The sequence below is a fragment of the Mesoplodon mirus genome, assembly GCF_964341445.2.
Source record: "Mesoplodon mirus genome assembly, chromosome: X".
Taxonomy (NCBI): Eukaryota; Metazoa; Chordata; class Mammalia; order Artiodactyla; family Ziphiidae; genus Mesoplodon; species Mesoplodon mirus.
Window position 1 is genome coordinate 52234737 of NC_138981.1, and position 23571 is coordinate 52258307.

The 23571-nt window shown below is 42.5% G+C and overlaps 1 protein-coding gene across 7 annotated transcripts in view; it reads right to left on the bottom strand.

Moving 5' to 3' along the window:
* Positions 1 to 23571, bottom strand: part of ARHGEF9 (Cdc42 guanine nucleotide exchange factor 9) — a 206966-nt gene that overhangs the window by 163096 nt on the left and 20299 nt on the right. For 3 of the 7 annotated variants that reach the window (XM_082609866.1, XM_082609865.1, XM_082609864.1), the window contains exon 2: positions 15184 to 15363. The exons of 3 other annotated variants lie outside the window; for them this stretch is intronic. In XM_082609866.1, coding sequence (XP_082465992.1) covers positions 15184 to 15309 — 126 coding nt within the window. In that variant the 5' untranslated portion in view covers positions 15310 to 15363. Of the gene's footprint in view, positions 1 to 15183; positions 15364 to 17517; positions 18063 to 23571 lie in introns of those variants that run through there. One more of the 7 variants, XM_082609867.1, reaches the window with a different exon arrangement.

The following is a 23571-nucleotide window of genomic DNA, read 5'->3' on the forward strand; positions in this document are numbered from 1 at the left end:
ATTTATTCTCTAATAAATGAGGGCTAACTGCTGATGTACAGCTCCAGTAACATTATTATGCCTATTGGTAGAAGCCAGAGCAGCCAAAAAAGTATAGTTACATATTTGGCAGGCTCATTAGTTAGCTTTGAGAGTCTGCCAATATCAGCATGTCCAGGCTTCCTTGTAGCCCATGTCCTCACACAAGTGGCTGAATGGGGTGGAACAGAGCCTTGAGTGCCCAAATGGTCTCAATGTAGCTAGATACACTTAGGAGTAGCAGGAAGCTGATGCAGGGGACAGGACGAAAGCCCAGAGGCCTGGAGAACAATAGAGGCTTAGCAGACCTCATCTCACGCTTCAGAACTCTGAAAGGCTGCAGATAGAGTAGAGGGTCAGTGTATTCCCAGGGGATGGGGGGTATAACAAGGACATTACTTCTACTATTAATACTGAACGTTTGCTACTAATATCATGAATATTATTACTGAGTACTTCCTAATGTGTCAGAACCTACTATCAGTACTTTTCTTGCATTAATTCCGTTTAGTTCTCATAACAACTTAATGAGGCAGATACTATTATATCATCAAATTACAGATGAGGTCACTGAAACACAGAAAGTACATGTGACTTGCCCATAACTACATTACTGTTAATAAATGGGAAGGCTATGATTTTAATCCAGAAACATTATCTGCAGAGCTAGTGCTCTTAGCCACTTATACCTTCTCATGAGTAGGAGTTCTAGCAAGACAGATTTCAGTTCAACCTAAGGACAAACTCTCTCAGAACTGTCCTGAACTACAACCAGTGGTCTGAAGATGTAGGAAGCCACCTAACAGTGGAGGTATAAAAGCAGAGACTGAATGACCACTTGGGAAGCAGGGATATTTTAGGCGCATTCAAACATCAGCAAGGAGGCTGAACTAGATGACTTTTAAAATCTCCCCAAGACCTAAAATTTCCTGGCTATTTGAGTCAACAACAACTGCTCACAGGCCATTTTAAGAAGAATCAACAAAGCCAGGCCTTTTGGCTGGATCCAATCCAACAAAGACCAATCAAACACAAACTTAAGCCAGAATGGCCTTCCTTATGCAGGGCCCAGGGCCAATGGACTAAGGGTCACAGAGAATGACTCTTAGAGCCTTAATAAAAACAATACACTGATAACATACTGATGCTGAAGGCTTTTCATTGATGATCCATGTTAGCAAATAAAAGGCTCATAAGACATATTATTAGTACAAGTGAGATTCAGGGAGAGTATTTATGCTGTTTAAAAGAAAATCCTGTTTAAAAGCATCTTCAAACAGAGCAAAAACTCCTAGTAGGCAATGTGGTGTCACAGAAACAACATTGAGCTAACAACCTGAAGGGCTAATTTATAGATCTGGTTCTGCTCTGCAACTTTAGCTTGCTACAGAACCTTAGATAGGTCATGTCCCATCTTGGAGCCTCAGTTCCCTCATCTCCTGTCTGCAATGGGGATGAGAAGGGCTAATGATGAGAGGCTTTTGTGAGACAGGATATGTCAAGTGATTTCATAAAGGTTTAAAGAAAGTCCTTAACTAATGAAAGAAATTATCATAAAAAACAGGTTTCTTCATTATGACATCTGTTTAGCTAGTAAAAGTAATGAGAGGATGTGATTCCAGGCTGGGGAAATATTCTTTTTAATTGAGCTTTGCTAGAACTGTGGAGAGTCTGGTAGTAAGGAGGGGCTCGAAAAATACTTGGTTGTAATAGCAGTAATGCTGAGAGTGATGAAAATACTTCCAGACTTTCTTTCCCTTTCCCTTTCCCTCCTTTCCCTCTCCTTCCCTCCTCTTCCTTACCCCATGGGCTCACTCTACTCCTTCATCCCCCACCCTCTGTCCCTGTCATGATTCAGTTCCTATCTTGTATTTAGCGAAGGCAAGAAAGCTGATGAAGTTATTTTACTGTTTAGGGGCAATTTCATCTTCTAGGTCTTCTGCTGCTGGGCGGGGGGCAGTGGGTGGGGGGTTGTGAAGTGGTGGTGGTGGAAGGAAAGGAGAGGTAGGAAAGTTAGTTACCCCAAATGTCTTCTTCAACTATTTTTAACAAAGAACTCCAGGCCCCCACCACCTCAAATGGATTTCTCCTTGTATAATTGCATCTTCTACCAGCAAAGAGGGGAAAAAAGCAAAGTGAAACAAGAAAACTGGTCATTTATGAGGTAGAAAAGTCCTTCCTTTCACCTTTAAGGAAGTCACTTGAAATTATGATAGGCTTTGGTTTTGCCTTCTCCAGCACCATCCCTACAGAAGGATCAAGGGGAAAGCACCTTAGATGTGCCACTTTAGATGTTCTGTTATATAAAAAATCCTACCTTCAGCTTTCCTCTCAATGCCTTAATACCTCATCCAAAGACAGCCATGTCAGTCCAATGTCTTATGTGAGGAAACAGAAATTAATCTAAGTGAATCTGCCTGTCAGCTCTAGTTGTTTCTGTTCCAAAGCTGGAGGGTTGTATTTGTGGATGGGGTAGGGGAATGAGGCAGGGAATAGTCTCCAATCTGCCCCAATCAAGAAAGAGAAATGGAGGCTAGAAGTAAAGCTCTTGGAAAAATAATAAAGTCCAAATGGAAGAGAATGGTTTGGTCAGTTGCCCCTATGTTATATAACTCCATTGGATGGCATCTCATGACTATTGAGTGTTCTGAGTTCAGTCAGTCAATGCAAGAACATAAGGGAGGCAGCCTCATCTTGAACCAGTAAGTGCTGCCAAGGGGTTAGAGTTCCAGCTCTTTGAGGCTGGCAGAGATTCAGTGCTCACCCTAGTCCTGGCATATTGTGGTCCCAACCCAGCCTGCACCTGAGTTTGGTACTTACTTGGGACAGCAGCTCACCCGACCAGATGCACTGCTCTGGAGAACAAGTTGTTTCAATAACTGAAGATTGGTAAGACCAAGTAAGAGAAGTGAAGATAAGAGAGAAACAGGTACACTCTAAAGCCAAACTTGGTATACTTGGAGATTTCACAGCTACTCTAAGATGTTTCCAGATCCCTCTGAGGAGGTCAAGTAAGGGAAAGGCTGGCCCTTGAAGAGTCATAAAGAGGTCTGCAGACTAGCAGCCTAGATAATATTGCCAACAAACCTGGTTCTTAGCCAGGGGGTACTTTGACCTTAGGCCAGTCCGGAAACTTGCCATCAGTAAGTAGGATCTAAGAATCCTGTCATCTTGGAACTGGAACTGGAGGACAAAGAAGAGCCAAAAGAGAACTGCCAGGGCCAAGCTATCATGAGCATGTGGCCTTGACAGTACCAGGGTCATTCCTTTGCTCGGTAGCTTCCTTCTTCACTGATCTGACCCTCTGCCTTACTTGTGGTCTCTCCCCTTCAAGAAAGCCAACCCAATCTTCAAGCTTCCCTCAGGGTAAAAGCAAGTCTAATCTCTCATGGGGGCATAGACTTCAGAGTTGCTAAAGTCCTTTCACATGAACTAGCTCTTTTGAGCCCCACAATGGTCATGGGGAACGCAGAAGGCACTGGATTGTGAGCCCCAAGAAGCTCAGGCTTTAGGTACTACTCTGAGTGACCTGGGTCTCTGGAGAAGATAGTCTCTCTTTGTTCTGGTTTTCAGCTATAACCTCTCTGCCCTGCTCTACTAGCCTTAGAACTTTCTATATGAGAGAGGGAAAATTGTGCCATATCAAACTGTAGCATGCTATTCAAAACTCAGGGTCCGATATTTAAGGAATATCAGGGCTCACTGCCCCGTTTTACAGGTGAGAAAAATAAAACGTTCGAAGGTATGAAGAAATTATTTTAAAGATCACACTGCTCACAAGTACTTGGATATAAGATGTGAAGTCAGTTCTATCTGATTCTCAGGCCAGTACCCTAGAATTCAAAATACTTCCTAAGGGGCATGAAGTCCCTGTGGAGCACCAGCTAGCTCCAAGCAAATGGAGGGGCTAAGTACGTATGTTTGCAGCTCTCCCTTTCCATGGTATTTTGTGTTTCTTTCCACCTTTTTCCCCCATCTACCATTTTTTTGTTTGTTTGTTTTGGGGTTTTGGTTTCGCTTACTTCATTTCCTTGCTTCCTTCATGGTCCCTTCTCTCCTCCAAATCATTCTCAGGCAAAAGTTTGATATCAATCATTAACACTTCAGTATGAATAGGCTGAAGCCTTCTCCTCTCTTCTCTGGAGTCTGGATCCTAAAGCAAAGTTGTAATTATAAAATGAAAGGCGATTAATTGGGTTATTTGTTTTTTGATATTGGATTAATCACCAAAATATGCAAACAGCTCATGCAGCTCAATATCAAAAAACAAATAACCCAGTCAAAAAATGGGTGGGGGCTTCCCTGGGGGTGCAGTGGTTGAGAGTCCGCCTGCCGATGCAGGGGACACAGGTTTGTGCCCCGGTCCGGGAAGATCCCACGTGCCACGGAGCGGCTGGGCCCGTGAGCCATGGCCGCTGAGCCTGCGCGTCTGGAGCCTGTGCTCCGCAACTGGAGAGGCTGCAGCAGTGAGAGGCCCGCGTACCGCAAAAAAAAAAAAAAAAAAAAAAATGGTTGGAAGATCTAAATAGACATTTCTCTAAAGAAGACATACAGATGGCCAAAAAGCATGTGAAAAGATGCTCAACATCGCTAATTATTAGAGAAATGCAAATCAAAACTACAATGAGGTACTACCTCACACCAGTAAGAGTTGCTATCATCCAAAAATCTACAAACAAAAAATGCTGGAGAGGGTGTGGAGAAAAGGCAACCTTCTTGCACTGTTGGTGGGAATGTAAATTGATACAGCCACTATGGAGAACAGTATGGAGCTTCCTTAAAAAACTAAAAATAGAACTACCATATGACCCAGAAATCCCACTCCTGGGCATATACTATAATTCAGAAAGATTCATGCACCCCAGTGTTCATTGCAGCACTATTTACACTAGCCAGGATATGGAAACAACCTAAATGTCCATCAATAGACGAATGGATAAAGAAGATGTGGTACATATATACAGTGCAATACTACTCAGCCAAAAAAAAAAAGAACAAAATAATGCCATTTGCAGCCACATGGATTGACCTAGAGATTCTCATACTGAGTGAAGTAAGTCAGACAGAAAAAGACAAATATCATATGATATTGCTTATATGTGGAATCTAAAAAAAAAGGGGTACAAATGAACTTATTTACAAAACAGAAGTAGAGTCATAGATGTAGAAAACTTATGGTTACCAGGGGATGAGGGGAGAGGGATAAATTGGGAGATTGGGATTGACATATACACACTCCTATATATAAAATAGAAGAACCTGCTGTATAGCAGAGGGAACTCTATTCAATACTCTGTAATAGCCTATATGGGAAAATGATCTACAAAAAAAGAGTAAATATATGTATATGTATAACTGATTCACTTTGCTATACACCTGAAACTAACACAACATCATAAATCAACTATACTCCAATAAAAATTTTAAAAATTTAAAAAACTAAAATAAAATGTAAGGCTCTGATTCCTAATAAAGAGCATCCTGGCTTTAGAGAAATAGTGGGAGAGACATATTTAAGGAGATGAGCCTGGGGCCTGGATATTTACACCTCAGGAATCTCCCTACTCAATTGACACAGGTAGCTCTGTAGAGATCAAAAACAAACTGTCTCTTAGAGTGTAGCTGCTCAAAGGACAGGAGGACACAGCTTCTGAGCTGAACTGCTTCTTCACACAACCTTGTGTCATCTTCCTGGTGGTACCCACTGGCTGGTGCCTCACAGAAACAGCCTTCCCACCTGGGGATGGGGTGTTACCACCCTCTACTCAATAGCTGTAGTGCAAAGCCAAATCCTTTCTTCTCCACTGGAAAGCTCCATCAAACCAATTTGATATACTATTCTAACTGGATGCAGGCACTTAAACACAGATGATCTTGGTTATAGAATCATGGAAGAAGCTCAAACTGGTGAAGACAGGGCCTTTAGAAACCACCTGGTCCAACTCCCTGAATTGTTAGTTGAGACTGAGGCCCAGAAAAGAAAGGTCCCTGCCTGACATCCCCGAGAGAATAAGCAGCAGAGCTGGCCCTTAAACTCAGATCTCTGACTTCCCAGCCCAATGTCCCTGCTACCTTCACTGTGTTCTTGTGTGGTAATCTCTCAAGTGTTTCCTCTCTCTATCCCCAAGGAGCCCTATCATTCCCTATTCCTCCACAGAGAAGTCCTCCTGTTCAACACACACAAACTGATCTTTGATACACCTACATAGCACATTTCCAATAGAGAAGGGCTGCCCAATCTTAAAAGGCTAGAAAAATTTCTGGCCAAAGCTCCCTATTCATATGCCTCTCCTGCCCTCTTAGCATCATTCACCTACTCTTTCACTCTTCTAAGGCAAAAGCCTCAACAAAGGTCACCTTGCAACTCAGATCTCACTGGATCTGAGTTCTAATCCTAGTCAAGGCAAGGGGAGGATAATTTTAGGTCCCCTAACCTAAGTACTGACATGCTCAACTGATCAGTCCAGTCCACCATACTCAGAGAATACCATTCTCAGTGAGGGAGGCTGGTTTCTTGCTTAAGGCCCTGGCCTACTTTGCTTTGTCCCTGTCCTATTGTAGAAGAGAAAATGTCTCTGAAAGGCAATGGTACCTATTTGTATTTAGGCCAGGAGGTTTCAGTCTCCATTGCTGGTGGGATCTCTAACAGGAATGGTACACACAAGGCCTGAGTCCTCAGACCCTTTGCCCTGTGGCTCATATCCTAGAGATTGGCAACCAGTCTTCATGTCCTCCAGAAATGACCACCCTGAGTTAATCTGAGGGATCAAACCCATTCTGGGAACAGAATTAAAGCAAAAAATGTCAATTCTCTCATTCAGCACTAAGGCATTCCCAAATCAAGTTCTTCAGAGAAGACTCACTTCTGAAAACCAAAAAGAGACCCAGGGGCATCTGAGTATGGTTTTTATGGTGAGTCTCTAATAAGCAGGACAAGGTTCCTGGGAGGAGGCCTCTCGAGATGCCAGACACCCTCAGCCCTTGTCTACCTGGCTCAAGGATATAACTTTGCTAAGTGCTGGACAGTCACTTTTGTTCAAAGATTAGTAAATACTGGTAAGGAGATAGTAACAGCAGTAGTAATAATAAGAAGAAAAAGATAAGAGGTTTACCCTGACTCATAATTACATCTATAATGACAGAAAAAGAAATATATACATATACAAATATATATATATATACACAATTATCATGATTTTCCAAAATTTCATACTTCCCAAAGAGCCTCAGAAATAGACCTTATCTCCAAGCACTCAATCAGTCATGGTCTTCCTCTCCTCAAGTCATCAAGATTACCAAGATAGTGTAGACATGGTACCAGGGAGGCCCAAACTGATCCTTAAATGAACCTAGGGGTTAGCTACACAGAGAAAAACAGACCCTAGGCCTCAGATCATAGTCTTAAACTCAGGCAGCCAACCAAATTTCCAATTCATGTTATGGATCAACAGCAAGGCCTTGGAAGGAAAGCTCCATCATGAAGGGAACAATTCAGAGTGACTTCTACTGGTGCCAGCTCTTAAATATCATCTGCCTAGTGCAAAAAGCAACATGTTTCAAGAAGCTGGCTTAGACTACAACATAAGGGCTAGCAGCTTTAATCAAGGAAGTAGTTTAGGCTTTGCTGACAGATGCCCGCCAGGTTCGCCAAAGTCCAGGATAATTTAATTATAATCCTGCCTGGAGTCTGGGGGATAGACTATATGACCCTCATGGTTGTTTTCAATTTGGGGATTCTGAGAGAGACCTACAGGGTGACCTACTTGAATATGGAGGAAATCACCTGGGTCAGGCACCAGCCAGATTTAAGGTTATCTCTGAGCTGGGTGACTCCATATTAAAAAAAAAAATTCCCCACCAATTAGACAAAGGATGTACTGGATAATGTCATCCAAAGTGTGTACATAGTGAGAAGCCATTAAGATGGATCATGTGAATGCAAATGAGTGCTAATAATGCCATTTGAAACTCTAGTATGAAGGGGAGAAATTTCTACAATCCAGGGAGAAAGGTCCTCCCTGCTAATGTCATCCTCAATTCACAGATCCTGTAATGAGTCAACTCTAGCATCACAAATAAGACTTTCTGCATAGATGGTTAAGGCTAGAGGTCTTTGTCCACCTGGAGCTTGAATGGATAAACAAAGGCTGGCATATCTGAACTCATCTCAAGAAATCAAAACACAGTTGCCATTAGCCTGAAATGGGAGGTAGGTCCTCAAGTGTTAACAGTCTTGTTAGCAGCCCATGCATACCTTTACCTGACTGTTCTGTAGCCCAGAAAGCACAGGATTAAGATTCAGCAGGGGGTAACATCACTAAAAGTGGCAGATTAGGATGCACAAAGAATCAGGCCCTCTACTGAAACAACCTTTAGCTGGCAAAGACTGACAGACCAACTTTTTCAGAATTCTGGAATCTAATCCAAAACTTACAGGAACCAAGGAACCCTTTTATAAAAAAAAAATGTTATTGGAGTATAGTTGATTTACAATGTTGTGTTAGTTTCAAGTATACAGCAAAGTTCATCAGTTATACATATACATGCATCCACTCTGTTTTAGATTCTTTTCCCATATAGGTCATTACAGAGTATTGAGTAGAGTTCCCTGTGCTATATGGTAGGTCCTTATTAGTTATCTGTTTTATATATAGCAGTGTGTATATGTCAATCCCAATCTTCCAATTTATCCCTCTTGATGCAGAAAAGAATGGCTAAAATTTGGTAAGAGAATTTTGAAGCATTTTTGCTAATTTGTCTACCATTCCTGATTCTCCAGCAGCTAAGAGAAAGGTGGCCCACATTCCTCCTGCAGGTTGCTGATGCCAAGGGACTAAAGACCTTGTTCTTAAAATGTTGTGGCTGTGTGTTTTGATCTGTTTGGTCCTTGAGGGCTAGGCACAGAGACTGGCCTTTTTCTCGTACCCCTACCCCCTAAGGCTAAAGTGGCTTTAGAGGTTGTGACTGCCTCTGTTGAAAGACTTAAAGACATACACTGCCAATGTCCACTCAGGGCAAGGGATGATAGAAGGGGCAAGCAGCAAATGAATCCAATACCACAGGAAGGAAGAGACTGAGGAAAAAGTTTCTCGGGAGAATAAAGACTTAGAAGGGTCACTGTGCGTACCGAGGAAGTCAGAGTGCAACACACATGCCCTGGACCAGATACATGCTCAGAAAAAGCCTGAGCAGATTGTAGGCTTGCACTTCTGGAGGATCTGCAGGTTCCATGAAATCAGGAGAGTAGGAGAAGAAGACTAAGGCAGAGTTGTGGGCAGCCTGGATTAGTGTTGAAGGAATGCCCCAGCTCTGAGCCAAGTTGCAAAGACCAGGATAGTAGTTTGTTTGTTTTGGCTCCAAGTATTTAAAAGCAATCTCTGTCAGGTCACTGGCTGACCAATGACATAATGGAACAGAGATTTCCATGACCACACATGACAAAGAATGCAGTCTTTGCAAAAAAAAAAAAAAAAAAAGATTTGGAAAAGTCACTAAACAAATGGACAACTGTATCCCTCAACAAACAATAGCAACAAACTCTGGGGAAGGAGGAGAATCTTATTTCCAGATATAATATTCAAAATGCCCAGTTTTCAACAAAAAATTACAAGGCATACAAAGAAACAGGAAATTATGGCCCATTCATAGGAAAACAGTAAACTGACAGAAACCATACCTGAAGAAGTCCAGACATTGTACTTACTAGACAAAGACTCTAAATCACCTGTCTTAAGTAAGATTCAGGAGGCCTGGGTTCATGTCCTAGCTTTGTCACTAATTCCCTACATGAGTGAGAAAGTCAATTGCATTCTATGAGCCTATGTTTCCTCAGGATTTATAAAATGAAGAAATTAGGATGAGCAGTGGTCACAGGCTGGGGTTACAATTTAGACTGCTGATATGTTCAGTTTATTCTTCACAGTGTTTCTTTTAAAAATGTGAATTACTGGTCAACAGTTTAAAAATATGAATAAAATCCAATTCCTGGCTTTTCTTGAAAAATCTGGAAGATCTGAGTTCACTGGACTTCCCTACTTCCTATAACCTATTCCACCAATGAGAACTATCCAAGTCACTTTTGCTCCCTTTATATAGGGCATAGATTTCCCAGTTGGATACAGGCTCCCACTTAACCCTAGTACCAGACTGCTTTACTCATGTAAGTTACCTGCCTGGCCCTGTAAACATCTAAGTCAGCTACTCCTGGCCAAGATGGGTCTTTCCAGCTGTAAATCTACTGTGAGTCTAGGGTTTCATACAGGTGAAAAACTTTCCCCAAGTGCAACCAAAAAGAGACACTATATAATTAAAAGCCAAGTAATACTCTGGAGCAGTGGGCTTCTCTATGAACAGTAGAGGTTTAATTTCTGTTACATCTGATCTGTACAACTGTAAGGAATGATGGTAATGACCTGATTAGCTCATTCTTTCATCTCCTGAATCCATGTAGTCCAGAAACCAGGGAAATCTAGAATTTAAAGAAACAAGGACAATACGTTCTGATGGCATCTGAGTAGGCTCTTTATTTTCTGAACAAACCCATGTTTTGTCCCTCAGGCCTCACCTACCACTAACAATAGCAGGTTGTCATGTATTCTGTACAGAGCCTGCCCTCAAGTGGACAGTAAGCTGTCCCCAGGCCATGGCCCAAAGTCAGAACAAAGGCCAATTTTTACATGGTGATAAAAGAAATAGACCTGAATGATTTGGAGTTAGGGCCCAGCATGCAAAAGGAGGGCCACCACAGGGATGGGATTTTCTACTTAGAGATACAATCATATCCCAGCAGTCTGCTCTCAGCTCCCAGAGGGGAAACTGGCCCAGAAAGCAGCTGAGGATGTCAACAGTTAGATGTGAGGACTAATGTTCAGCAAGCTGTAATTCACTTAACCTGACCAATTGCTGGGAAGGTAAATCAACTCCTGCATTGCTCTTGTGAAGTCATATTCCCAGTACAGAAGAAAGAGACTTTGAGAACACACACACATACATGTATATACATACAAAATGAAATTCTGAACAACAGGAGAGGCAGATATTTGACTGAATAGAAGATACATAAACCCAGCAATTTCTTGTACAGTAGCCAAAGTGGTATCACACTTCCTATTTACAGGTATCCAGCATACCTCAGGTTACAAAGGATTTTTATAAGACTTAATTATCCCCATTTTACAAGGAGGAAAACTGGGCTTCAAAGATGTACAGGAAGCTGCTCAAGCTGCATACTCAGCAGACTGAGGTAAGAATCTGGGTTTCTCAGATTCCACATTGGTTTTAAACCTGATTAACAACATGTATGGCTAGCTGGGATAGAACAGCATTAAGCACCCTGGATTATCCAGCGTAGGGCTGGGATATTTACACAGCAATGAGTCTTCTAGATAGGAAATGGAGATGCTCCACTATGTCAGTGACCAGTTTGGTCCAGTGATCCACAAAGGTGTCCGGTTTGTATAGAGTTAGGAGGAAAGTCTTTTCTTTGCCATTATACTTTCATGTTATATGCCAAATAACCTAAGGATGATATTCTCAAGGAGCTACTGAATCTTAGCTCAGGATGAGTCTGGATAAACAAGGGAACTATACAACATATAGGTACAGCATCTCAGGAAACCACCTATCTACCTACCAATAACATCAGTACTAATAAACATTCAACAGTTCAGTGTGACTCATTGTTATGTCCTACCGAGACATTGTCAGAGCTTGAATAGATCCTAGAGAATGCTTCATAGGTGAAGGAGAAACTAAAAGCCAATGATCATATGTCAAATGTTTGAGAGAGCCAAATTAGAACTCAGGTCTCTCATTTTCTAATATACTTAGCACTGCTTGCACAATACCATTCTACCCTCAACCAAAATCAGTGTAGAAGAATGGAAATAGCAATTCTACTTTTAAATACCTACTAGAAAAGAGCCTACATAACTTCCATCATTCAGTTCCTTGAGGAGCACACAATCTTACCAGAAATGTAAACCTACACATAAATGCTCATTCATGAGAATTGAAAGGTCTAACTTGGAGTCAATTTTCACATCATTCATGCAACAGTCTAAACCCATTTCTTTTTACTGGTGACACCACAACAGCTGGCCACTAAGGTTGCATGGTACTCTCCTTTAGAGATCTGAAGACCATTCAACTATTACTTTAAAAAAAAGGTTTGCAATGATCAAATGCTCATTCTGAATACAATCTGAGGCAACATGGAATGCTATCTTAGTTTCTCAAAGAATAAACACTGGTAAAATAGAATAGAATAGAATATTGGAGCTCTAACTTATGATTTAGGCTCTGTCATTAATGTTCCTGGTCTACTGTCACAGTCATCAGTCTCGATATGTGCTATCTGATACAGTAGCAACTAGCCACTTATGGCTAATGAACACTTGAAATGTGACCAGTGTGAATTGAGATGTGTATAGAATACACATCAGATTTCAAAGACTTAGTAAAATATATTATTTAAAAATATATAATGATAATATATGATATTGTATCATAATATTTTAGATATGTTAGGTTAAATAAAATACATTAAATTAATTTCACTGTATCTTTTTAACTTTTTTTAATGTGGCTACTAGAAATTTTTAAATTATATTTGAGGTTTGCATTTGTAGCTCACATTATATTTCTTTTCTTAAAAACTATTTATTTATTTATTTATTTTATTTGGCTGTGTGGGTCTTAGTTGCAGCATGCAGGATCTTCATTGTGGCATGTGGGATCTTTAGTTGCAGCATGAGGGCTCTTAGCTGCAGCATGTGGGATCTAAATTCTGTGACCAGAGATCAAACCCAGGCCCCTGAATTGGTAGCACAGAGTCTTAACCACTGGACCAGCAGGGAAGTTCCTCACATTATGTTTCTATTGGACTGTACTGGCCTAGGCCAAATTGTTCTCAACATCAAAGACTCTGATTTAACTAGCCTAGAGCCTGGGTTTTAGTGTTTGGGTTTTTTTTTTTTTTAAGATGATACCCAAGTGAATTAGTTCATTGTGCAGCCAGGATTGAGAACCACTAGGCTAGACTCTATATTATGCATGCCTCGCCCAGCCAGTGGTTTTCTCAAAGGTCAGCTTCAGCCCATCCAACAGGCTGCTGGGGCTGTGTGCTTGGAGAAACACTCCTCCTGGATTGGATGTAGGAAAATCAATGCCAGTTCATTGATATTCTGAAGCTTGATTCTGTTATTCACCTCCTGGGGTCATTCTGCCTTGCTCAATGTTTTGTCCCACCCCTTGAATTACAGTTTATTATAAAAATGACATTTCACTGTAGGTGAAATACATGCAGATTTGGGTGATTTTGTCACTGGGTGCAGTTTAATCCTTCTTTTAAAGGGGGGGCTGTCAGCCTAAGACACACAACCTGTCTGTGTACGGGGTCTCATGTTAGTTCCAAAGGCCCATGGTTATTGATGTGTTCTTTCTAACTACCCCTGGGACCAGTTCATCAACCAACAAAGCTGAGCTGGGACACACAGCATGTGGAAACTCTGATGGAAGACTCCATATAGGTAGAGGAGAAAGGACGGGATATTTCATTAAGAAATTCTCAGGATAGAGGGGATGAGAGGCTATTTTGTCTACCTCCTTGCTTCTGAGCAGTGCCCTCACCTAAACTGCTCTAACTGGATAACAGTGCTTCCTACATTTGCAGCCCTCCAAGGAAGGAGGACTCTTTCAACCACTATGACCAGCCTTGATACATAGACCTTATTGGAGTTAATAAGGTGGAGGTGGTGGTGGTGATGACGAGGATAATGATGATGATAAAGCAAGTTACAATTTGCTAAGTACCCAGTATGTGCCAAGCACTGTGTCGGATTCATTACTCACATAATGATCTCATTTAATCCTCATAAAAAGTATGCTATTCCTATTTTTCAGATGAGGAAATAAGGCTCAGGAAAGATAAAAGTCTTGCCAAAAGCCATAGAGCTAGGAGGTAGTAAAGCTGAAACTGCATCTGCATCTCAGATTATCTGATTCCAAGTGCCCTGCTCCTTCCTTCATGTCACGCTTCTATCCTTCTTATCCTGAGACCCTTCATTCTCCAAGGGCCCAAGCCACTCTGATCTTTTGTTTGGGGTCAGGACTTCAGTCTTATATTACAAAAGAAACTAACAAAAGATGATAGGCTGTGGTAAGGATGGTCATAAGACATCCTGATGTGGCTTTGGTACTTGTATTGCCACAAATCTGTTTTAATGTACAGTATTTAATTCACTGTGATATCTCCTGTCGTGAAATAATTGCCAACACCATTTTGCATATGGGGAAAATCAGAGTTCACAATTGCCAAACAGCTGATTCTAGCTCATAACTCCAAGGACGGCCAAGAGCTGGAACACCAGGCCAATGTTCTTTCCCCATTAGCATCCTGCTAATGGGTGACCCAGAGGAAGTGGAAATTGCTAAGGAGCCCCTTCCCAAGAACCCCTTCTTTTAACGGCCAGGTTTTTCATGGTACAATGTCAAAGGGGCCAAGGTCTTGCCAGCACTATCAAGCTGCCTGCTTCCCACCCTGGACACATCTTAGTTCCCAGCCACCTTGCAAAAAGTAAAATTTGCAATGAGTAAACTCCAACCCCTGGGAGGGTAGGGAGCCCAGACTCTTACATTCACAGCTGTAGACAATCATAAGACAACACACAGGGGTGTTCACACATCCCTAAATGAGAGAAAGGAGGCAAAGGAAGCAGAGAGGAGTGGGGAGGGGAGAAAGAGAGTGGGGAGGGGAGAAAGAGGGTGGGAAGAGATCTATAAAAAGAAAGGATAAAAAAGAGGAGGCAAGGAAAAGAAAGAAAGCAGAAAAGAGAGAGAAGAAAGGTAAAATTTCACAGCAATATAGAGTTAAAAGTGTCTTCAAAACCATCAAGGCAAAAAGGGAAGTGATTTGTGCAAAGTCACAGTGGGTAGAAGGTGGGAGGCAGGAGGTGGAGATTGTTAAAATAAACAAGAGAAAAAAAAGTCTCAAAACTAGAAGGGCAAAGATTAAAGGAAGTCCGGGCCCTGGGTAGGTGACCAAACATACAGGGGAAAATGTGAGGAGCCACAAGAAGGGGAAGGAGGAGAACAAGGGCTGGTGAGGGGGAGGCCAGGGGCAAGTAGCCAAGGAGACAGGAGAGGAGAGTGAAGGCTGACACTCACCCTCACAAAGCTGGCAGGAAACCATCCCTCCTCATCGTCGATCTGGCCCCACCACCAATCCTTGTTGGAAGCATCCAAGACTTTGATGACGTCGCCAGCCTTAAATGCCAACTCCCGGTTGGCCATGGTGACGTGATCCCATACTGCCTCAGCACTAACGATGGAATCTCCAGTGATCAGCTTAGGAGACAAAATAAGAATGTGTTCAGTCCACACATCTAGCTACCTTACTTGCCCCCCTCCCCAAATCTCTACTACTTATGGAAAAACTCACATATTAGTGATGAAGGGTAGGGTGATGGAGATGACATTGGGAGAGCAAGCTCCACTGGACTACAAGACAAATAATACTATCAACTCTCCATTAGCCAGTGGGTAGAATGACCCAGAATGTGTATATGGACTACACAGGCCTCATGATTTTATCCCTACTCAAGATCTCCTTCCCTAGAGAAAATAAAAAGCCCCAATCCATCTCTCCTTTGTACTTCGAGGCAGCCCTGGATCTGGAATGGGTGGAGAGTCTGAAACCAATGGCTAAAATGAGGCTCAAGCATATTTGCTATAAATTCTCTGTGCTCCTCCCCCTTTCTTCTTCTTCTTTGGAACTGTCCAATTGAGAGTTGGTGATACATTATTTAATCCTACTGTACCCCACCTTCAGGAGTTACAGACCACGGCATTCCTCACATATAACGGACCCCAGTCCTGCAGCCTCCTGTTCTCACCCACACATGATGCTATCCAGAGAGGTCATGTGTTCATAGGTATGAAAGAATATGGCGTTCTGTGATGCCTTGCTCCCAAGAAACTCGACATTGTCACACATTCACTCAGTGATTTAAACAACCACCCTGTAAGATACACAGGGTATCTAGGTTGACTTCTGCATCTGATAGATGGCAAAACTGAGCCATAAGCAAGTTAAGGGGTAAGCTCAGTTTCACTCAGCAAGGCAGGGGCTATGCACAGAGCCTAACCTTGGTCCTTAGAATTTGTGGCCAGCAGGACTTGGCTCCACATAGCGCCAGGCAGACATCTATGCCACTGTCACATAAACATACACACACATATGTTCATGACACTTGTCTACACACAGTGATGAGGATGGGTGTGGGGGAATAGTTAGTTTCTCTCTGGCTACCATCCTGACCACTGTGTTATGTATTCTTCTTTTTCCCCTAACTGGTTCCAGCCTGTATGGGTCATCAATCTTTCTGGCATTTGGAGGAACAATTTCCAGAATAGAGAACATATGTCCTGTCAGGCAAAGGACTCAAACATTCCCTCCCCAGAACTGAATTGCTGAACATGTCCTCTAGAAGTCATCTTTTCCATCAGCCTGCTTTGAGGAAGGACCCCAAGGCAATTATGGCTCCACAAGACCGAAGTCAAAACAATTTAAAGATAACAGAGACAGAATATGGAACATGCATCCTCTCACACAGGTCTGCCTTCCAACATACCAGCCAGAGAATAACCCTATGGTCATGATACTAATGCATAACACATCACACACAGGAAAAAACATACACACTGATCTTTTGACTTAGTTAGGGCATTCTGTTGGTTAGCTCCTGCATGAGGCATCCTTCATTGCTCAGGGGTCTAGCCATTGTGCCTTCTATAGAAGGCATAGAGGGAGCTCCTCAGCTTGGATGTAAAAGAGATTTCAAATAAGACCTTTTATAATAACACCTTTAAAGTACCTCATGCTTTACTGTTCACAAAGTGTTTTCATATCTACTGCATCACTTGGTCCTTACTGAATGAGCTGGATCTATTATCCATATTTTAAAGATAAGGAAACTGAGGCTCAGAGTGGTGACCTGGTCCTTTGGCCAATCACACATGTAATAAATTATGGAGCTCAGTCTTCTGACTGTATATGCACTAATACCTATCATGCCACACTACCAATGTTTACTAATAAGCTAAAATGAACTCACAGAGCTCCATTCATAATATCGTAAACCAGATGGCTCCATTCTTCAACCCCAAAGAGACTTGGACAGCCACCTTCAGTCACTGGTGCCCCTGACTAAGAGGAGATTCATTTATATGTTGAACTTGCTTTCTTCCAATTACACTAAAAGTCAATATCTTCTTGTTCTGGCCTCAGTGGAGAAGAAGAATTGCTGGTCACTGGCCTCAATAAAGTAAGTATTTACAGAGAAGTCTCCCCTCTCCTGCCAAAGATGGGTACCAACAGGGTGCTGCTAGAGCTTGATAAGCACATACAGCCCCAACTCAGAGCACCATGAGGGCTTATAGTCTAAAGATATATCATTGACTTTTTATCAAGGGTCAAAGAGTGATCTTGGCATCACTTACCAATGCTCTGCTCAGGACTCTATCTGTGATGCTGTTTGAATTACCCTAGTCCCAGCTCTGGCTGATTCCACTGCCTGTACTTTTTCTACAGTGCAGTCTTCTTTTGAGGGACTCCATGCTTGGATTCTCCCAGCAGCACTTGGCTCATTCTTGTCCCCATTTAGTCCAGTTGACCTGCCTGGGCACTCAGGTCACAAAGTCCAGCTATTCCCTGGACAAGGCCAATCCCTGGATAGGACACAGTGGCCACAAACCAACTGGCAAGCCTGTTGTCACTGTCTACTTGGAATCAATGACAGAACTAGGCAGCACTTCAAAGATCATCACCCTTAATCCCTCATTTTATAGATCACGTGTAATATAGCAGGAGTGACTTGCCTATCATCACCAGATGGCCAGCCTAGTGAACCATTTTTTCCCCAACATAACACCATAGACAGAGAAGGTGGAAAAAGAACACTTGGATTTAAGACCTTGCTAAAGAAGGGATGATAAAGATGATAATATTAGCTAATATAGAGCACTAAATATATGTAAGGCACTATTCTAAGCACTTTACACACATCAACTCACTTAATCCTCACAGCAACCCTTTGAGGAAATACTATTATTATCCCTATCCTACAGACGAGGAAACTGAAGCTCCGAGAGATTAAATAATTTGCCCAAATTCAAACAGCCAATAAGTACTTAAGTCATATTTCAAATACAGGCACAGTCTGGCTCTTACAGAGCCTCTGCTCTTATAAACTATGCTGCCTCTGAGTCTCACTTTCTTCATCTGTTAAGTGAGGATAATTCTACACCCCCACCTGATTCACAAGCTGTAAGACACTGAACCAAGGGTTGACAGATGTGTGTGCAGATAATGAGAGAAGGGCAATCCAGAAGGGGCTGGTAGCTGTATAGGGCTCCTGTGTTCTCTAGTCACAAATGCAACCAGGAATAAGGGAATGTTCTTCCCCTATCTTCTGAGATGTTTTAAGTTTGGGCTGCTGGAAATTGGTTTTAAATCTCCCCTTTGTATACAGGATTGACTTTTAACTTGCTACAATTTTTCATAAATATGACTTTGCTCATCCATTTTCCACCCAACACTCATTGAGTGTGTTCCCACTGTGTGCAGGGATCTGCTTACTGTGATTCAGCCACAGTCCTTACCTGAAGATCAAGGGCCCTTTGGGTACCAACAGTGAATGCCCTTCAAGCAGTATGCAAAGGTGGTTAAGGGCAAGCAAACCTAGCTTCAATTCTGGGCTTTGCTACTTTAGAAAGTAACAGTGACAATGGGAGGTGAGGAGTACAAGAGGAGCCACATAAATAAACCAAAATGGAACTGTCAGCATGTAAGGAGTACAATATCACAAAAGCCATGGATGAGACTTTCAAGCTATACAACCCTTGGTTTCAGTTTCTTCATATGCAAAATGGGGATATTAATACCTGCCTCACAGGCAGAATTGTAGAGAAGGTGAACTGAGTTCTGGATGTATAGTGCCTCATACAGTGCCTGGTATACTCTGGCCTAGTACAAGACTTCAGAGGAAGGATCATGTGTGGCTATTGGACTCTAAAAACAGTTTTGTGGGGCACTGAAATAGGTCTTAAAAAAATGGATAGGATTGTTACAGAGTAGGGAACAAGAAAGGCATGTGAGGCAGAGTAAAGTCTCAAAGGTGAAGGCTATGGGAAATTTGATGGTAAATAGGTAGTGGAGTTTGGAAAGGGCTGGGAAGAGTAGGATTGAAGGGCAGCTAGAAAGGTGGACTGGAGACCTGTTTGAAGGTATTTAGATCTCCTTTGAGGAAAAGGAGGAGGTCAAAATTGATTTGGTAGAGGGAGTTCAATCCTAAGTGTGATCATTAAGGCATGAGGGTAAGTTATGAGGAAATGTTGGTTTTGGAGGGGGAGAAGAGATGACAAGTTTTCTCTTTGATATGCTGAATGTTGGGGGCCAGCAGGACATGCAGGTAGATTTGAAGTTCAAGAGAGATCAGGGGAGATAGTTCTACAGGATTGGGAGTCAATGGCCCAGAAGAAATTGTAGAAACCAAGGAAGTTTGCCCTGGAAGAAAGTACTAAGAAAGAAGGCCAGAAACGTAGGAAAACAATAATGGGAGGCAAGGAAGAGAAGAGGAGCCAGAGAAACAAACCAAAATGGAGCTGTCAGAACATAGTTAGGATACCAAGGGGTGCAATCTCATAAAAATCAAGGACAAGAGTTTCGAGTAGCAGGAGCTGATCAAATTAACAAATAGTACAGAGCTACCTATAAGAGGAAGAAAGCCAAGAAAAGTCCATTTGGGAGTGGCTATATCAAAGCTTAAGTTCTTTATTTCTTGTTTATAACTGGTTTATTCCCCCCCACCAAATCCCTAATTTCCCAACTATCCCAACTTCTTCACCTTGCAAGCCCAACATAAAGCCAGGAGGTGGTACTGGGTTACTCCAGCAAGGTACCCAAATAGCTCTTGGCCTTGGGACAGTGCTGATGTGACTTCTAAAATAATTCCCAATCCTCAGGGCATTTCAAGTACAGGACTAAATATAGGTTGGTTCTTGCTCAGACTTACCAGTGAGTGGAACATACAGTGTTCTGCATTCCCAAACCAAAGATACTTTTGGACATGTATAAGAAGATAAAGGGGGGAAGAGTCATAATATTGATATAGTTCTTAAAGAAGGAATGATATTGGGCTTCCCTGGTGGCACAGTGGTTGAGAGTCCGCCTGCCGATGCAGGGGACACGGGTTCGTGCCCCGGTCCAGGAAGATCCCACATGCTGCAGAGTGGCTAGGCCCGTGAGCCATGGCCGCTGAGCCTGCGCGTCTGGAGCCTGTGCTCCACAACGGGAGAGGCCACATCAGTGAGAGGCCTGCGTACCGCAAAAATAAATAAATAAATAAATAAAATAAGAAGGAATGATATCCAATTCCTTTTTATCTATATTTCCCAGGAATTCTAATTTCAAATGTTCTATCCCATTGTCCTACAAATAGACACATCTGTTATCAGACCCATGTGCCCTGACTTTTAACCTGGAAATATGATCACTATACCCTGTAGGCATTGGGAGTTTGATCTCTCAGGCTGGTCTCTGATCAACAGTGAGGAATGTGCCTACAGCTAACTTGGAGTGTCCAGTGGGCCATTTCAGGAGGAAGGAAAGAAAGCAAGGAAGAAGGGAGGAAGAAAGTAAAACAGGGAGAAAGAAAGGGAAGGAGGGAGGAAGAGAAACTTACACTTGTTGAAAACATATGCCAGGCATTGGGTAAGAGACTTTCTTTTGTGATCTTAGTCTCTATGGCTCTCCAAGGTAAGCATTAACATCTCCATTTTTACTGAAGATAACCTGTGATATTACCAAGTAGCCCACAGTTACCCAGTTAGTAGGTGGTAGAGCAGATTTGAATCTCTAGTTGAGCTTATTGTATAGCTTTGCTTTTGCCAATCCCCAACGCTACCTGCCAAGATAGCAGGGAGAGAGGTCTCCCAGCTGGTTTCTCTCTCCAGGGAGACCAGCCCACCCTGTGAATGATCTAAAGCAGTAGTTCTCAATCCTTTAGAAAGCTTGTTAAAACACAGATTGCTAGGCCCCATGAGTCTCTTATTCAGTAGGTCTGAAATGGGGCTTGAGAACTTGCATTTCAGACAAGTTCCCAGGGGATGCCTATGATGCTGGTTCAGGGATCACACTTGGTGAACCACTGCCCTAGAGAATCTTTCTAGCCTAGGCTTTAGCCATGTCTCTCCTGATGCCTCATTCTTCCAAGGATCCCCATGCCACCCCCACAGGTCGGGCTCCCTGCCTGTCTAGGAGGCATTCCTCAGTGGTTGGTATGTCTGAGAATGGATATTTTGGGTCATGTAAGGAGCATTCCCAATGCCGGGCCTTGCCAACACAAAATAAAGCCCTCACCAGTTTTCCAGAGCTGTACCACTTGACTTCCCCTTCATATTCTTGCCCTCTAGCTGAGCAATACCACCCCCAAAATAGTTGTTTAATTAGCCTGGGTGGCTGCCAGAAATACTAGAATTTTAATGGCAAGCAGCAGAAGAGGGAAAGGTTAAAAAAAGTGTTGTTCAGAATAGCATATGTCCCAGTTGCCATGAAAGTAGCTGAGCCAGGCCTGCCTTTTGAGAAGCTTCACAAGGGGACAAGGAGGGGTATGAAGGAGTTTTGCCTTTCTGTAAGGTTTTCTCAGTTGGTACCTGCCCCCATCCTCTCAGAAGGTCCCCTCCCTCAACAGCTAGGCATGGACAAGAGCAAGATTCCTTCCTTTGTTCCCTTTAAGCACATATAAAATAGGCTGGGATTTTATTCTCTCTCCTGAATAAACTAGATGTCCTTTTCATATGGCCTTGTAAACAGACTCTAGTTATCTTGCCCAAAGTGTTCAAGGACAACAATCTCACCCACTTCTGGAAAGATGTAAACCAGACTATTCCAACAACAGCGGGGAGGTACCAAAAGACTGGCTACTGGAGGAAGTTCAGCCAGTAACTCATTGAATCATCTTGGATAGGTCCATTTACCTGTCTCAGTTCCTTTATCCATCAAGTTACAGACTTGAATCAAACAGATGACTTCTCAAGTCCTTTCCAGCCCTGGCTTTCTATTGAGGGTCACACTTGAGCTTTGCAGAGGACAGGAATTTCATTATTGCAGTTTCTTTCTTTTCACCCATCTTTGTGCTTGACAGTATGCTTTCTTTGCTCTCTACACAGGAAAATGAGAACTTGGAACTGACTAGTCCTTTCTTGAATGTAACTCACTCAGATGTTGTTAGTGACACATTAAAGCACAGGCCAGTCAGACTGGCTGGGAAAACTGAGGAATGGGTTTCCCATTTTAGCCCTTGACTGCCCTATTCAAAAGTCAATGGGGGCATTTACTCTTTGTTCTCTCCATGTAGCTCCTCAGATAAGTCATCTTTCTCATGACATCGGCTCTTAGTACCTCCAGTTCCATATTTCCCACTACCTGTTCCACATTTCCCTGGGGGTCTGCTACTGCCTCCAATAAAACATATGTAAAACTCATAAGGCCTCATTCCCCTCCTTCCTCATTTTTCCCATTCCTGATAACTTTTCTGGGTGTGCTGTTTCTTTCTTCTACATGTATCTCTCTCAGATATAACCCTTTATCTTCTTTTTCAATGCCTTATCCTAGCTCTGGCCCTTATCACCTCAAGTTGCCTCCCAACTGGCCTTCCTGCTACTCACAGGTCTCTTTCCTCCTCAAGCTACTCAATAATTGTACTCAAAACTTCTTTCCTGGTGCCACTATCCATGCTCAAGAAGGCTCAATAACTCTCTACTGTCAATCTCTCAAAGTTCTCCTTAATCTAACCCCATCTATGGATCCAATCCTTGTCTTGAACCTGGCAGGGACCTTCCACTCTAGTCAAACTGAGTCTCTTGCAGGCAGATAACTCCTACCTCTGTGCCTCTGATTCAGCCATTCCCCTGGCCATGGTTAAGTGTAGGGACACTGGAGCTATGCTGCCTCTTCCTTGCCATAGGATCTTGGCCCACCTGCTCCTTAATCCTGTCTCTGATGACTCCAGCCTGTATTTTCTCTCCCTTGACTCTTTCACTAATTTCTACCTAGGATAAGAAGAATATATTAGACAATGTGGAGTTATTCAAGTTATCAACCAGGGTGTTATTCTCCAGAGTGTACACTTGTGAACAGTAAATCTAAAACATCTGCTTAATCTATAATGAACAACATTGTTTTTAGCCTCTAAAGTTCTATGACCAGAGCCCTAAAACCAGGCAAGCTCAGAGGAAGAACACAGCAACAGAGTGAGCATTTCTGTTCAGGTTGCAGAATATTCTATGGGGCCAAAGAAATTGTTTGCATAACATGTACCAGGTGGCCTATAGGCCAATCCATTGCTGGTAGGATTTATGACCAGGCAGCTTCTGCGGTGGGCTGGTTTTGGCTGAAGATCTTCGCAGATGCTCAGTGGTCATCAGGGAAAGAAGAAGAGATGTCAGGTAAGAAAAAACAACATAAATTTTAAAAAAATCATAAGGATTGCTTTT